Consider the following 14,554-nt stretch of genomic DNA (forward strand, 5'->3'; position numbering starts at 1 on the left):
CTGACTCCAGCCAACGTTGCTCTCTGGGTCATTGAGGCACATGAGCCTCCAAACCCTACGACAAGGTTGTGGTCCTCTTGGAGGAACGTCTAATTGCAGAACATGATAAAATGCAGCTGCAACATTCAGGGAGCAGACTTTTACATTTGTATATTTATGGTTATTTGAACTGCCTTTCAGCTCGAACGCCAATGAAATCTGTTCTAATGGAAGTATAGGTTCAAATGCCAATGAGGAGCTTGCTTACAGAACGCATGGAGCATATCGTGATTCAGTCAGTTCACCTTCTCCTCCAATGTCACCAGGGGCTGACTTACCTCCACCACCGCCTGATTTTGGGTAAGATCAATTAACAGGTATACGAGTGTGTAGAGTACACGTTTTGGCATCCGTTAATGAATAGTTTTAAAGTAAAATTTGCTCATTTATTCAGAGTAAGTTTAGATTTATTTGTCCCATGTACATCAAAACAGAAGTATGCCATTGTGTCAAAACACATTTAATAGGTTAGGACTTTATTCCTTGAAACGTAGAAGATTGAGAGGAGATTTGATAGAAGTGTACAAAATTATGAGGTGTATAGATTGGGTAAATGTAAGCAGGCTTTTTCCACAGGTTGAGTGAGACTGCAACCAAAGGTCATGGGTTAAGGGTTAAAAGTGAAAGGTTTAAGGGGGATGTGAGGAGAAAGTTCTTCACTCAAAGGGCCGTGAGGATGTGGAATGAGCTGTCAGAGCAAGCTTGATTGCAACATTTAAGAGAAATTTGGATAGGTACATGGATGGTAGGGGTATGGAGGGCTGTGGCCCCAATGCAGGTCGATGGGAGTAGGTAGTCTAAATAATTCGGCAAAGACCAGATAAGCCAAATGACCTATTACTGTGCTGTACTTCTCTTTGAGTGTATGGCCAAACTGGAGAACATGCTGGGGACATCCCACAAGGGTCGCCCGGCACCATCATGGCATGCTCACAACTTTCTAGTCTTAACTTGTATATCTTTGGAGTGTGGGAAGAAACCAGATCACCCGGAGAAAACCCACACGGTCAGAGCTAGAACATACAAAGTCCTTAAGGCAGCAGGAATTTAACCCCAATAGCATAATGCTTAACTCCGCCACGAACAGCTGCAAAAGGAGGGTTGGGCATGGGGCTAGCAACCCTATCCCAGAAAAACCCAGAGCTACAGAAATGCCTACAGAATTTCCAGAGACCTCATCCCTGGGAGGGGTAGGATCTTCAAAGATGGACTGCATCTGGGAACAACTTGAAAGCCTGTCTCAGGACAGAGGGCTCTAGCAAGCTGCTGTCGGTTGCCTATACTCCAGTAAGAGTGATGGACTTGAGAGTTAGCACCAGTGACCGTACCATCTTTATAATTATTCTAGTAAGTTTGAACAGTGTCCTGTTGCATTGGTCTTCAATGATTTTATTGTTTTTACTGTGAATTCTGCAAGAAAATGAATCTTGTATATGGTAAGATGTATGTACTTTAACAATTTACTTTGAACATTGATACTGCAGCTTACTAGGGAGGCCCTCAGTTGCTCGGGGTCAACCATGGATGTTGCTTGCTAGCTGTCTGTTATACGCATGCCCAGGCACTGCGATATGGCGAGCAAGCTGTTGCCCTTGCAACAGGCTCCCACTCTCCACGAGGCTGATGCATCCAAAGGAATGGCAGAAGCTGATAGTTTGGCACCAGTGGTGTTATGAGAGCTGCCAGTCAGAATTGAACTCAACATAGGACTGCCTTGGGGTTTCCAACACTGGTTATGTCCAGGGGGTTTACCTCTGAAGCTTTCCCTGTGAGTGGATATAGCTACAAGGCAGCAGAAATTCAAGATCAGAGTTATCCTTACTAAATGAGCTGCCAACCGTGGTTGGTGAGCCCCATCTACCCGAAGTAACTAGTTTTAAGATGACAGTAACCTGCCCTTCCCCTTTCTCCTATCAATAGAAATGGTTCAGCTGGGCTTAGCTAAACCACAGGTGAAGGTCAGGAATTGGATTTGGTTGTCAGAGGCTCTTTGAGATGCACACCATTTGGAGCGTTTAATAGGTAGTGGGAACTTATCTCCAAAACCTCCCCTGGCTATAACAACCTTAAGGAACCTTATTGGTAAGGGCCTTCAGATATGTGTTAAGCCACAGCTGTGTTTCAGTGTCAACACATTTATATTTAATAGGGGTTTGTTCTACAACTAATCTTCCCTTCTGTGTTTATCTCTATTTCATCTCAGCTGGTGTGCATAATAAAGTTTGTTTACTGTTGTCACAGCATATATAGTGTATACATGCCATGAAATTTTATCAATTTGAAATTACAGAGTAATTTTCTGGTTGAGTCAATGGTGAGGAAGGCAAATATGCTGTTAGTATTCGTTTCAATAGAATGTAGAAGTAAGGAGGCTTTACAAGGCACTGGTGCGGGCTCACTTGGAGTATTGTGAGAAGTTTTGGGCCCCTTACCTAAGGATGGATGTGCTGACCTTCGAGAGAGAGTTCAGAGGAGAATGATTCCAGCAACAAAAGGGTTCCATATGAGGCCCGATTGATGGCTCTGGGCCTGTACTCGCTGGAATTCAGAAGAACGAGGGGGAATCTCATTGAAACATATTGAATGTTGAAAGGCCTCGATAGAGTGAATATGGAGAGGGTGTTTGCTATGGTGGGGAAGTCCCAGCCCAGGGGGCGCAGCCTTAGAATAGGGTATAGCCATAGACCCTAGGTTGTGAACCACTTGAATAGATGGACATCACTTTAGATGAGGGATTTCTTTAGTCAGGCGGTAGTGAATCTGTGCAATAGGTTGCCTCAGATGGAGGCAAAGTCATCAGGTATACTTAAGGCAGAGGTTGATAGATCCTTGTTTAGTCAGTGCATGAAAGGGTATAGGGAGAAGGTAGGAAATTGAGCTGAAAGGGAAATGGATCGGCCACGGAGGATCCATCAGAAATGGCAGAGCAAACTCAGTGAGCCAAATTACATCGTTCTTGCTGTTCATGCCGGGTGGGAGGGGGCCTCAACAACATCCATGGTTTTTCTGTATATGGAGAAGAAGGATCTGAGTCGTGTTCTGACTAGATATTTTGATAATAGAATAAACCTTTGAACCTTTGTAATTTATAGCAATTTGTCTTTGTACTGTACTGCTGCCACAAAACAACAAAGTGTACATCGATGATAAAGGTCATTCTGACCACCAGGACCAAACAAACTTGAAGATGCTTGTAAATCTTTGCCTCATTATTACTTCAGTGTCTAGAAGATTTATTGATAGTTTTACATGTTAGTAACAGTTCTGAGAATGTGGAGTGTTGCAAGGTTGCTCTAGTGAGTGTTCAGATTGTAGATCTCGTATGACTTCTTTTCTTTTCTATTTGTAGTTACACCATGGACAAGCAGGACACTTCAGCCTTTAAAAGGACCAGTGTTGTCAGCCCAACTATCCCTCCTCCAGCACCTCCCTCCAGCCCACCGATGGGAGGTGAACTTTCACCACCTCCACCACCAGCTCCAACTCAACTACCCCCGCCACCCCCATTTGAGGGGCCCCCTGTCTCTCCCCCACCGCCGCCTCCCTCAGTTTCCCCGATGCACTTTAACCAGCATTTCTCCAACACTGATGTCCCCTCGGTCCCTCCTCCTCCCCCTCCTCCCACTGATCACTTCCCTGCCGCCCCTGCCCAATTCCCACCACAGGGAGGAGGTGGAGCTGCCCCTCCCCCTCCCCCTCCTCCTCCACCGCCCCCTGGCCCACCACCCCCCGGGCCTACGATGTCATTTGGGGGTGGCACGGTGCCACCCCCTCCACCGCAGTCCAATGACGCAAAGCCAAAAGGAGCTCTGCCACCTGTGAGTGATGCCCGGACTGACCTGCTCTCAGCGATTCGACAAGGTAAAACAGGGTGTGAAGAAATTTTCTTCTATTATTTGTCCCATGAGCATCGAAAGTTACAATGAACTGCAGAGTAACGCACACGGTGCTGGAAGAACTCAGCAGATCAGGCAGCATCCATGGGGAGCAAGCCCCCTAATGTAATAACTGAACAAAGTCAGCTGAGACGCTGAAGCTAATGGATGTAGAAGTGTTTATTCTTGCAAAAACAAGCAGCAGGCATCATATTGAGACACTCTTGGAAGAAGCGGTCTGCTCTACACAATATTTAAAGACATTCTTATATGCTAAATATCAATGGTGACAGCAGGACATTGCTACAGTTACAATGTATCTACAGTGCTTCCTTTGAATTACATATAGTTTTCAAACACCACCTTCTTCACACCCACACTCCAGACACCCAAAATGAATGTTAATCCCCACCGACTCTGGGCTGTATTCATGCATATGCAGGCATCTCCAGTCTAATTGTTTTGGACTGCATTTTAAATTCAGTCTGCAATCTCAATTCAATCTAATGCTGGTGAAAATAATATTTGGTATACACTCTAACTCCAGAATACACCCGAACAGAGAGGAATAAAAAAATCAACTTTTCGGGCCATAGCCCCTTATCAGAATTCTTTTACCCTGAACTTCCAGCATCTGCCGAATCTGCTGCATCAGTGAAATGCATTGTTTGTCTCAATAACTGATACAGTTGAGGATATGCTAGGAACAGCCTGCAATTATCACCACGTGTCCGGCACAGATGTAGCATGCCCACAACTTTACAAACATGCCACTCTGCTTTCATTGGGTTATACTGAAGGTTCTGGGAAGGTTAGAGTGACATACAGTCTGCTGGAGGAACTTGGTGGGTTGGGCTGGATCTGGGGAATTTCATTGAAACTTATCGAAAACTGGATGTAGAGAGGATGTTGACTATAGTCACTATAGTATGCAGGGGTTCCCAACCTGGGCTCCACGGGCCCCTTGCTTAAATGGTATTGGTCCATGGCATAAAAAAAGTTGGGAACCTTTAGTATAGTGGGAGAGTCTACGATCAGAGGGTGTTGAATTTGTGGAGTTCTTTGTCACAGATGACTGTTGAGGCCATGTCATTGGGTATATTTAAAGCAGGGGTTGATCAGTTCTTGATTAGTAATGGCATCAGAGTTTATTGGGAGAAGGCAGGATAGTTAATGAATCAGTCATGATAGAATGGCAGAGCAGTCTTGATGGCCTGACTCTGCTTGTATGACTTATGGTTTTATAGATGTAACCGATATCGACATAGAACATAGAAGTGTACAGCACAGGAATGGGGCATTTGGCCCACAATGTTGTGTGAAATCTACTAAAAAGAAAATCAAAAAACCCCCAACTAATCCCTCCTTCTTACACCATGTCCCTATCCCTCCATCTTCCTCATGTTCATGTGCCTATTGAAATATCTCTTAAAAGCCTCTGCTACTACCCATGCAGCACATTCCAGGTATCCACTACTCTGAGTTTAAAATAAAACTTGCCCCTCACATCCCCTTTGACCCTATCCCCTCTCACCTTCAGTGCATGCCCACTGGTATTATGAAATTGAATGTGTTCAAGGGATAAACCTGATTGGAGCAACAAAACTAATCTAAAATTGAGACAGAACAATTGCTGCTAGCCTGTAACTGCCACTGGCTTGTTATCATTGCATGACACTCCTTCAGCTCTTTCATCCAAAGAAATGAGTGTTTCAAAGTGTCAAATTCCTTATTTTGACCCTTTATTAGCAAACACAATCTTGAAGCAATGAATTTAAGTGTATCCAAGTGTAAACGAAGTGTTATTCAGTGATATTAGGTGGTCAGCAAATATATGACCTCCGCCAGTCCCGAGCTACAAACTGCCACGAAATAAGCAAGAATACGAAACTTATTCCCTTCGCTTTTGCCATGCCTCCACTCAGTGACTAGTTACCATAACAAAGAATACATGGCTCCACACTGACGTCTCACTCCTATTATGTATTCAATAGGCTTCCAGCTTCGTAAAGTTGAAGAGCAGAGAGAACAGGAGGAAAAGCGGGACCGTGTTGGGAATGACGTGGCCACAATCCTGTCACGGCGTATCGCAGTCGAGTACAGCGATTCCGAAGAATCAGAATTCGATGACGAGGAGTGGTCTGACTGAGCTGAGCACACCAACACACCAGTCACCAGCAGCCAAAATTCTTGTTTTAAAAAGCCAAACCATTCCCAACAACGCCTCTCCATGTAGGCGTAGTACTCTAACATATTATTTGCACAGGCTGCGAATGTGTTGGGGAAAATGTCAGACAAGGAAAACACTTGGTATTATAATCAGGCGGGTATTAAATGAAGTGCCATGTATATGATTCAGCAGGAAGATAGATAAATGTGTCACAGATCACTGGATTATTAAAATGGAAGCAGTTTGCTGCCTTGTTTTAGATTTGTGGTGCGCACGATTATCCAGTAATTGGAATAATGTATTTATCAGCCAATATTTTTATTAATGGTATACTGCTTTTTAATCAAATACAGTAGCTAGAATGAGATTCTGTAATCTGCACACAGTAAATATGATGTATATGCGGTTATAATGAATCCATATTCACACATTTGCCAGTGCTGAAAGGTTTATATATATTTTTAAGACATTGCTGTAGACTTAATAAATCTTCAAGTAATCAAACCAATTTGCCTGTTGTGTAATTAGCAGCATCACCAAAGTGCATTATATGGGGGGGGAAATTTACATGGAAACTGTCTTTGTAGAAATCTCTTGACTTTTAACCATTTTAATTTTTGAATTTGGCATACTGGTACCAAAACAGGATATCAGTTGCTTGTATTAATCGCCTGGTAAGGAACCTGGCCAACCAAAAAATGACTCTAAATGTTATGAGAGTGCTGCAATTAAATCTTTGCTTTGTTTACATCAGTTGATGGGTGTTTCTAAATCTTGCTTATGCAATCAATTAATAATCATTTGTGAAGAGAGGACAGCTTCACTGGCAAACTATGCAAATTTAGCACTAGTTAGACTAACTGGTTTAATTATGTTTAACACAGTTAATAGGGTTCAAATTGCCTTGATCTAAATTTATCAGATTATTTTCATTCTGCTTTGAGGTAAAAATTTTGTAATAACGTGTTCGTAATCACATAGCTGGGTTACTGTTTTATAATTTCCTCCCCTCTTTGATGTTTCTAAAAGTGGGGAATTGCATTTGATTTCCTGGATAATTCCAAGTAAATGTGCAGCCAGAAATGTATTTAACTAAATTTTATGTAACTAAAGTTTGCTATGGATCTCAAAGCCTTGAAATAAATGATTTACCAACGATGTAATATTTAATTGATTTGATTTTGTTTTCCAACACACTTTTAAAGTGGCCACTTTAAAAGGTACACCTGTGCACCTTGTTAATGCAGATCAGCCTATCATGTGGCAGCAACTCAATGCCTAAAAGCATGCAGACGTGGTCAAGAGATTCAGTTGTTCAGACCAGACATCAGAATGGGGAAGAAATGTGATCTAAGTGACTTTGACCATGGAATGATTGTTGGTGCCTGACTGGGTGGTTTGACTTTCTCAGAAACTGCTGATCTGGGATTTTCACGATTACAGCCTCTGGAGTTCAGAGAATGTGTAAGAGATGAACAAAAAATAACGTGAGTGGCAGTTCTGTGGGCAAAAATGCTCGTCAATGAGAGAGGTCAGAGGAGAATGGTCAGACTGGTTCAAACTGATAGGAAGGTGACAGTATGAGCAGCAGGTGCATATCACAAGTTCTGGTTACATGACCAGGCAATCTCTTACAAAGGCAAACCACTTCTGTCCAAAAATTTGCCAAGAGCAATCCTGGTCATGGAAAGACGATGATCACCCATGCCATATGATACCCTATCTAAGCCCCTCATATAATATCGTTACTTCTCTTAAATTGGATCCAAGTTTAAAATGGTCAGTATTGTATCTAATTAATTAAAACTAAATTTACCAGGTTCAAATTATTTCTGATTTTAAAAAATGTTGCAAATAATAATATCTTTTTTTTACTGCATAGCAACTGACCGATAGTTATGTGTAGTGGACAGTTTACTGACTGGTTGCATTTCGGCCTGGCATGGAAACACCAAGGGCCTCGAATGGAACATCTTACAAAAGGTGGAGGATTTGGCTCAGTACATCACGGGTAAAGCCCGCCCACCCATCCATTGAACACATCTACATGAAACACTCATAGGAAAGCAGAGATCCCCACCACTGGGTTATGCTCTCTTCTCAATAATGTCATCAGGCAGAAGGTGCTAGAGCCTCAGGGCTTGTACCACAAGGTTCAAGAACAGTCATCAGTCTCTTGAATAAAAGGGAATAACTACCCCCACTTGCCCATCCAATGAGATGTTCCCACAGCCAATGATCTCACTTTAAGGACTCTTTATCTCATGTTCTCATTATTTATTGCCATTTATACTTGCATTTGCACTGTTTGTTGTCTTCTGCACTTTGATTGATCTTTCATTGATCCTGTAATAGTTACTATTGCTGAGTATGCCCACAGGAAAATGAATCTCAGTTCTGTATGGTGATATAAATGTACTTTGATAATAAAATTTACTCTGAACTTTGACATTCGCCGGGTTAGGCCAGTTTTTCAAACGCAATTCTACAGCAAGGTCTATCTGGTGGGAAATACAGGGAATTCATTGGTATTTGAAGAATGAGAGAGCAAGCCTCCCACGCTCCAGGCGAGTAATTAATGCTGTAAACAGTGCAAACATAATCAGCTGACCCAGTCATTCTACACGTGCCAAATAGAAAGCATCGGAGCAAGCTGCATCGCTGCATGGTCCGGACACCGCTCTTCAAAACTGCCCGATGCATCAGCCGACCCGCCATCAAAGGCACATACACAGAAAGGTGCTGGAACAGGGCCAGTACACCCTGTCCTCGTTATGCGCGTCTTCAGACTATGCTGGCTCACAGTTATGCGTGGAGCCTATTTCTACCAACGTCTCCTTATATGCGTCCAAAACTCCCAGTTATGCGAGGAGCCCCGCTTTCCCGCCAGTACAAGTCAGGTGTGTGCACGTCTCACAGTCTCACTCCCGCCAGGCTCGCACTGGTTTTGCCAAGGTGTGCTTGCGTGATTCTTGCGCTCTTAAACTTTTGTTGCTTTTACCTAAGGTGCACTGACTTTGTCCTTGAAATATTTAACTGTGCCTCCTAAGCGTCCGATGCCATGTCCTGGGCCACCAGCCGAGCGGCAGAACCGCTTGAAAAAAAGTTGGAAATTATAAACAGCGCTGCATCAGCCGACGGTAACCCAGCTCTGGGGCGCTACTGCCGGGAACAGAATCTTGCCTTCAAAGTTCTTTTGTTGCTTTGACAATGCGCCAGCCCATCCTAAACATTTGGACAACATTAATCGTAATATAAAATTGTGTTTCCTGCCGCCTAACACAGCATCGCTGATTCAGCCACTCGACCAAGGTGTGATCCACATTCAAGGCTTTTTTTTTATGGCGAATTATCTCTCAGATGCTGCGAGCAACAGATGATTTTGAAAATTCCGGGAGTTTACCAACGGTGAGGGAATGGTGGAAGTGGGAACACTTGGCGCAAATGGCGATGGGCATGGACCCAAGTTTAGAATGGAGTCAGCATTTCCGTCGTTCCCGGCCGTCAACCCTTCTTCCCTACAAGCAAATTTATGCTGAAAACCAAAATGCTGCCAAGCAGACAACTCTCACCACTTTCTTCAAACCGGTGTCATCTCCTGCTGCCAGCAGTTTTAAGAGTTCTGAGAGCTTTCCTTCACCCCATGCTGTGCTTGATGATCCTGACGACCCACAACCATCTAACTTATCCATGTAACGCTGCCAGACACCACAACAACCACTCATCCCCTGGAGCCAACATACCTGCCACTGTTGGTGAGTACTGTACACCCTAGTATGTTAACTTTCTATGATTTATTACATTGAATATTGCCTTAAATTGATGGAATATAATACGAATGTTGCCTTGTGGTACTGCTTTTGTGTCCTATTGGTATGAAAATGTGAATAAATTACAGATAAAACATATTTAGGAAACCCTCTGGAACGCGACCTTATTTTCTCCATTTAAATAATTATTCACATTATGTGCCGACTACGAGGAACGTATCCTTTATAAATAATGAGGATAGGGTGTAACAGTGTGAAGGATTCCACCCAGCCTGCTCATGGACTGTTTGTCCCACTCCCATCAGGGAGGAGGCTACATAGCATTCATACCAGGACCTCCAAAACTCAAAAACTATTTATTATGGTCCGGTCCAGAGCCCGCATTCCGGGTCTTGATCCGGTCCGCAGACTCCGGACTCCGGGTCTTGTAGCAGACCCTCCTTTCACCCTTAAGCCCAAATAGGATCAACTTGGCTTAAGGAGGCGCACCTGATGCCTATCAGCTGGCAGGTGTGTATAAGGGGCTCTGGGACTGAGTCTAGTTCGGGGGTTGTACTGTTCCTCTGTGTGTCTTGTACCTGCTGTTCTGTCTGGTTTGCCTGGCTTGTAGTACCCACTGTTAATCATCTAGTTCTGCAAGTCCATTCTTGTAGTCACCCGGGACCGAGCTCCCTTCTGATCCCTTGCCTCCATCGGGTAAGCAGGCTGGACTGCTGTTGCCCGGCGGGGAACTCTGACCCTTTCCTACCCCTGTCTTCCGACGGGTTGTGCCGCACAACCTGCCCAGGTGCTCCGCATCTTGCCCAGGCCCCTGTGTTCCGGCCTGGGAGGCCGGGCCCTGCCCAGATGTAATGTGGCCTACCCAGGGGGCTATCCTCCCAGCATTCCTTGTCCCATAGACCATCCTTTAGCCTAGCCAGGGTCCTGCCTTCGCCGTGAACCCTCTGAACCCCAGGATCACCTTTGCATGCCACGGTCTCCCCAACCTGTTCTATCCTATTGTTGTTCCTGTCCTGCCCCTAGTACTTCAGTGCCTGCGAGCTGCATTTGGGTCCAGTCTCCATGTCCCCTTGTTCCCCCAGGCAGTAAGACTGATCAACACCTCCACCCACTAACCCACCCCCAACCATCACTACTTTATCATTTCCTGTCAGAGTCACCTGATGTACATTCTTGTGCCTAGCATCACTCTATGGACATACAGTCAATCTGTGTATGTAAGCTTATTATTGTTGTGGTCTTTAATGTTTTTTTTGTACTGCATCAGATCCAGAGTAACAATTACTTCATCCTCCTTTACCCCTGTGTACTGGAAATGGTGTTAAACAATCCTGAGTACATTGAGAATCTTCGATGATGCACGATACCTTCATGAGTCAATGTCTTCTGCAGATACTACCAATGGACAGATGAGTGTGCAATGTGTCATGTCAGTTGTCTACGTTGAGGTTTATTCTGAGTAGCTGCATAACATAGGACTCTGTGCAAAACAGGATATTCCCAGAGATACCATCATCTTCATTATGTGCCATGTTTTATGGCATGGGTGATCATGGTCTTTTCATGACCATGATTGTTCTTGGCAAACTTTTCTACAGAAGTAGCTTGCCATTGCCTTCTTCTGGGCAGTGTCTTTACAAGACGGGTGACCCCAGCCATTATGAAAACTCTTCAGAGATTGTCTGCCTGGTGTCAGTGGTCACATAACCAGGACTTGTGATGTGCACCAGCTGCTCATACGATCATCCACCACCTGCTCCTATATTCATTTCACGTGACCCTGATCGAGGTGGGGGTCTAAGCAGGTGCTGCTCGTTGCCCAAAGGTGACCTGCAGCTAGCGGAGGGAAGGAGCATCTTGCACCTCCTTTGGTAGTGATGCTTCACTACCAGACAAGCTCAATTCCTTTCATGCCCGCTTTAAAAGCCAGCAGCTGTGAGGATCCCTGTTGCACCTGATCCCTGATCACCCTGTGATCTGTCTCGGAGGCTGACTTTCAGGAAGATGGGCAGGCCCTCGCTGAATACCTGGTAAGGTTTTAAAAACTTATGCCAACCAACTGGCAGGTGTATTCAAAGACCTTTTCAACTTCTCAGTGCTATGGTCAGAAATTCCCACCTGCTTTGTAATGGCAACGATTACACCAGTGCCCAAGAAAAGTAGTGTGAACTTCCTTAACAGCTACCATCCTGTAGCACTATTATCTACAGTGATGAAATGCTTTGAGAGGTTGGTCATGGCTGGAATTAACACCTGGGCCTGGAATGACTGTAATTTGCCTGTCACCACAATAGGCACAATCTCATTGGCTCTCCACACAGCCTTGGGTCACCTGGACAATGCAAACACTTATGTCAGGATGCTGTTTATTGACTATAGCTCAGCATTTAACACCATCATTCCAACAGTGCTGATGAGAAAGCTGCAGAAATTCATTCGTAAGGCCAGTGATGTTGTGGGGGTGGAACTGGACTCTCTGACGGTGGTGTCTGAAAAGAGGATGCTGTCCAAGTTGCATACCATCTTGGACAATGACTCCCATCCACTCCATATTGTACTGGTTAGGCACAGGAGTACATTCAGCCAGAGACTCATTCCACTGAGATGTAACACTGAGCGTCATAGGAAGTCATTCCTGCCTGTGGCCATCAAACTTTACAACTCCTCCCTCGGAGTGTCAGACACCCTGAGCCAATAGGCTGGTCTGGACTTATTTCCACTTGGCATGATTAACTTATTATTTAATTATTTATGGTTTTATATTGCTATATTTCTTCACTATTCTTGTTTGGTGCAGCTGTAACGAAACCCAATTCCCTTCGGGATCAATAAAGTATGTCTGCCTGTCTCTGTACCAACCTCTGCAATTGGATCCTCAACTTCCTAACCGGAAGACCACAATCTGTGCAGATTGGTGATAATATCTCCTCCTTGCTGACAATCAACACTGCCGCACCTCAGGGGTGTGTGCTTAGCCCACTGCTCTACTCTCTCTACACCCATGACTGCGTAGCTAGGCACAGCTCAAATGCCATCTATAAATTTGCTGACGATACAGCCATTGTAGGCAGGATCTCAGATGGTGACGCGAGTGCAGACAGGAGTGAGATATACCAGCTAGTTGAGTGGTGTCGCAGCAACGACCTTTCACTCAATGTCAGCAAGACGAAAGAGCTGATTGTGGACTTCAGGAAGGGCAAGGCGAGGGAACACTAGCCAATCCTCATCAAGGGATCGGAAGTGGGGAGAGTGAGCAATTTCAAGTTCCTGGGTGTCAATATCTCTCCGCTTCTAGCCTGGTCCAAACATATTGATGCAGCTGTAAATAAGGCATGGCAGAGGCTATATTTCATTAGGAGTTTGAGATTTAGCTTGTCACCCAAAACACTTGAGAACTTCTACAGATGTACCGTGGAGAGCATTCTGACAGGCTGCATCACCGTCTGGAATGGTGCAGGGGGGTGGTGGGGGGGGGGGGGTAGTGGCTACTGTACAGGATCAAAAGAAGCTACAGAAAGTTGTGAAATGAGACCGCTCCATCACGGGCACTAGCCTCTGAGGTATCCAAGATACCTTCAAGGAGCGATGCCTCAAAATGGCAGCGCCCATCATTAAGGACCCCCACCACCCAGGGCATGCCCCCTTCTCTTTGCTACCATCAGAAAGGAGGTTCAGAAGCCTGAAGGCACACAGTGTTTCAAAAACAGCTTCTTCCCCTCTGCCATCCAAGTCCTGAATGGACACTGAACCCATGATCTCTGCCTCACTCTTTTATGTTTTTCACTATTTTTAATTTAACTATTTAACATACATGTATCTACTGACTGTAACTGATCTATTATTACATATGCATTGTTCTGCATCTACAAAGTTAACAAATTTCATGACAATTAGCAGAGCTGGGACTTTTCTCTTTGGAGCGTAGAAGAATGAGAGGAGACTTGACAGAGGTCTACAAGATTATGAGAGGCATAGATAGGGTGGATAGTCAGTACCTGTTTCCCAGGGCACCAATAGCAAACACCAGAGGGCATATGTACAAAATTAACGGAGGGAAGTTTAGGGGGAGACATCAGGGGTAATTTTTTTAAACAGAAGGTTGTGAGTGCCTGGAATGACTTGCCAGGGATGGTGGTGGAGGTTAAAACATTAGGGGGTATTTAAGAGTCTCTTGGACAGGCACATGGACGAAAGAAAAAATAGAGGGTTATGTTGTAGTGTGGGTTTAGTACTTTTTCTTAAGGATTATATGGGTCAGCACAACATGGAGGGCTGAAAGGGCCTGTACTGTGCTGTGATGTTCTATGGTTCTATGATATTAAACCTGATTTTGATCCTTTTTTGATTTAAATGCTCATCCAGATATTTGAATATTGTTAGTTCCACCATCCACTCAAGCAGTGTGTTCCAGACTGAAGGCACCAACTGGGCAAAATAATTTCTCCGATCCCCTTTAAACCTATTCCTTTCCTTTACATCAAATACAATTAAATTAATTTAAATCTTGCTTTAAAAAGGCAGCAAAACGTTACATCCTTAAATGCTTTCTCTTCACAACCAATCACGAGGAGTGCTCCAAAGAATGAATGACCGTTAATGTTAGAACCCGAAAGCCCCTCCAGCTCCCCCCCCCCGCGCATTAAGTGTCAGCAAGCAACAATCCCCCCTCCGCCCCCCAGCAAAAAGCATTGGCGCCCCCC

General features: G+C 44.5%; 1 protein-coding gene and 1 long non-coding RNA gene across 3 annotated transcripts in view; both read left to right on the forward strand.

Annotated features, from left to right (window-relative positions):
- Positions 1 to 7,247, forward strand: part of wasf2 (WASP family member 2) — a 66,175-nt gene extending 58,928 nt beyond the window's left edge. Inside the window, exons 7-9 of the mRNA XM_059949184.1 lie at positions 181 to 339; positions 3,389 to 3,900; positions 5,909 to 7,247. Of these exons, the coding sequence (XP_059805167.1) occupies positions 181 to 339; positions 3,389 to 3,900; positions 5,909 to 6,063 (826 nt within the window). The 3' untranslated portion in view covers positions 6,064 to 7,247. The remainder of the gene's footprint in view (positions 1 to 180; positions 340 to 3,388; positions 3,901 to 5,908) is intronic.
- Positions 7,248 to 9,014: 1,767 nt separating this feature from the next.
- The window catches only part of LOC132380417 (uncharacterized), a 122,518-nt gene continuing 116,978 nt past the window's right edge, over positions 9,015 to 14,554 (forward strand). For both annotated transcript variants that reach the window (XR_009507757.1, XR_009507756.1), the window contains exon 1: positions 9,015 to 9,839. This is a non-coding gene — a long non-coding RNA (uncharacterized LOC132380417). The remainder of the gene's footprint in view (positions 9,840 to 14,554) is intronic.

Source organism: Hypanus sabinus, chromosome 24, assembly GCF_030144855.1.
Source record: "Hypanus sabinus isolate sHypSab1 chromosome 24, sHypSab1.hap1, whole genome shotgun sequence".
Lineage (NCBI taxonomy): Eukaryota > Metazoa > Chordata > Chondrichthyes > Myliobatiformes > Dasyatidae > Hypanus > Hypanus sabinus.